This window comes from Agrilus planipennis, unplaced genomic scaffold (genome assembly GCF_000699045.2).
Source record: "Agrilus planipennis isolate EAB-ADULT unplaced genomic scaffold, Apla_2.0 scaffold257, whole genome shotgun sequence".
Classification (NCBI taxonomy): domain Eukaryota; kingdom Metazoa; phylum Arthropoda; class Insecta; order Coleoptera; family Buprestidae; genus Agrilus; species Agrilus planipennis.
This window is the reverse complement of record NW_020438985.1, coordinates 52862-55284: the sequence shown is the minus strand read 5'-3', so window position 1 is coordinate 55284 and position 2423 is coordinate 52862. Positions and strand designations below refer to the sequence as shown.

The 2423-nt window shown below is 33.6% G+C and overlaps 1 protein-coding gene across 3 annotated transcripts in view; it reads left to right on the top strand.

Annotated features, from left to right (window-relative positions):
• Positions 1–233: 233 nt before the first annotated feature.
• Positions 234–2423, top strand: part of LOC108740959 — a 31066-nt gene continuing 28876 nt past the window's right edge. Inside the window, exon 1 of one of the 3 annotated variants that reach the window (XM_018475504.2) lies at positions 234–1088. In XM_018475504.2, the coding sequence (XP_018331006.1) occupies positions 351–1088 (738 nt within the window). In that variant the 5' untranslated portion in view covers positions 234–350. The remainder of the gene's footprint in view (positions 1089–2423) is intronic. The other 2 variants (XM_025975613.1, XM_025975612.1) reach the window with 2 other exon arrangements.

Below are 2423 nucleotides of genomic sequence, written 5' to 3'. Positions count from 1 at the left end.
ATAACTAACACATTCCAGTTGGAGTACGTTGCGGCGCACAGGAGACACTCCCGTTGATTTTAAGTTGATATTGAATTGTAGGTTATGTTTCTTAACAAACTTCAAATAGCTCTTTTCTGACTTTTATGTGTTTTTATTTANGTAATTCAAATAAATTTGTAATAACTAACACATTCCAGTTGGAGTACGTTGCGGCGCACAGGAGACACTCCCGTTGATTTTAAGTTGATATTGAATTGTAGGTTATGTTTCTTAACAAACTTCAAATAGCTCTTTTCTGACTTTTATGTGTTTTTATTTATACGTTATTTATTTGTTCCAAAAGTAAGCAATAGAAAGATAAAAGGTTTATGTTTCTCAGTGATACTATGTCGTTTGAAATTAATTCAAGCAGTTCTGTCAGTCATAAGAGTATACATCGCGGTGACAAGAGTAAAAACATGGTTTTAAATCGTAGTAATATAGTGAATCAAAGTAAATCTAAAAATTTTAGTCGGCATAACAATTGCAATAAGCAAAACTATATCCCTAACTTCAATATACCAGGTTCATGCTCTTACTCAGTGCCTTTTTCTTGCTTACAAGAGGGGCCCATGTCTCTTCCTCCATACCCTTTAATACAACCAATGAGCTCTAGTTATATTCAGCGGAAAAATAAAATGAATTCGTATAATTACCCAAATTTGAATAATATGTTACAAAATGAACCAAACGAATATATGAGTTTACCCGTTGTAAATGGTGATGAAAATGAGAACTCTCGTGATAGAAGAAGATTCTCAGACCCAGGATTGCCTTGCGATAGTGACTCGAGTTCCCATTCGTGTGAAAAGCGTATAGTAAAGGACTTAATGCAAGAAATTGATTTTTTAAAAGATAGCAATCAAAAATTAGCGGGCGAGATAAACGAGTTGAGAATGGAGGTAAATATATTAAAACAACAACAAAATATGAAATACAATGATCGCGAATATGAGCCTGGTATGTTAGCTGAAGTAATAAAAGAAATTAGGGATGCTGCGAGAGTCAGAGAAGATGCCTTATTGTCCAAAATAAAACATATGATTGAAGAGAAACAGTTTTCAATGGTGAGTGTGAACTTTTAGTACGTTTTATATTACGTGACGGCAGTTTAAAATAAGTAGAATGTTCATAATAAGCTTGTAAGTCCTAAGACTAGTTGGACACGCACCTCCACTTTTTCCTACCCTGAGCTAATCCTTGCATTTTCCTAAAATTAGAACATTCCACATCCTTAGTTATTTGTCAACAGTAATCTAATTTAGATGCTTCTCCTTTTTCTAATATCTCCTCAGTTTTAATCTATTCCTGTATCCTTATGGTTCGCCTGTAATACAACATTTGTAACATCTGTAAGTCCAACGGTCACGATTCGTACCCGTATAGCGCCGTGCACTAAGCATACACCATTAACAATCTTTTTCAAATTTCTAAATTAATGGCTTCATTTTGTTAAAGACGACTCAGCCATATCGACGTTATCCTTTGTTTTATATTTCTACTACTCCTTCCATCATGAATTATCTGACTTCTCTATTATTATCTGTAAAACTAAAATGGCCTCTCGCGTTCCTCTAAACCCAAATTGGTCTTTTTCGTTTCTGTACGATTTTGGCTAACATTTTTGACGCATGGGAAGTTAAGCTAATTGTTCTAAATTTCTCGCATTTATCCGCGCCTCTTTTTTTGTTTTGGTATGGCTATTGCCACGTTACGTTTGTAGTCCTCTGGGACTTTCCCCTTCTTGCATATGTGAAAAACTAGCCTGCATGTTTGATAGTAAATATTTAAAAAAATGTCCCACCCGGTAAGTTTTACGTGGTGCGCTCTTTCTTTAAGCAGTATATTTGGGCTCAATTTACATTTTCTCTGGATTCCTCTCTACATATCATGTGTCGTCTGGCATGTTATACTTTTAACAATTAATGTAGGTATGGAGTGCATTTTTTGTTGAAGCCAGTAATACATTTAATTATATAAAAAATTAGTATTATATTTGTGGGAAACGCATTGTATTATTGTATTGCATACACAAATTTATTATATTTGGTGTAAAATCAAAAAGTTACGTTATTCGTCTGTCTTAAATTTTTGCAATTGTTATATAAAGTTACTATAAAACCCTTGAAGCCCATAAACCATAAATGAACGGAAATAGCACGTATTATCCAACACAACGTAGATACGAAGAGGTAAAGAACTTTTTTTTTTGCTTTTTCCATAAATTGGGAGCCCACCCACGATGATCTCTGGAGACGACTTACCTAAAGTTTTTGTTTGTCTACCTGTACATTCAAACTGCATCTTTTTATAATTACGTTAATTTTGTCGTGTGCATTTAAAAATTTCCAAAGTAGTGCTAATTACGGGTGTGGTTTTAATTTAATAATATAAATGATAAA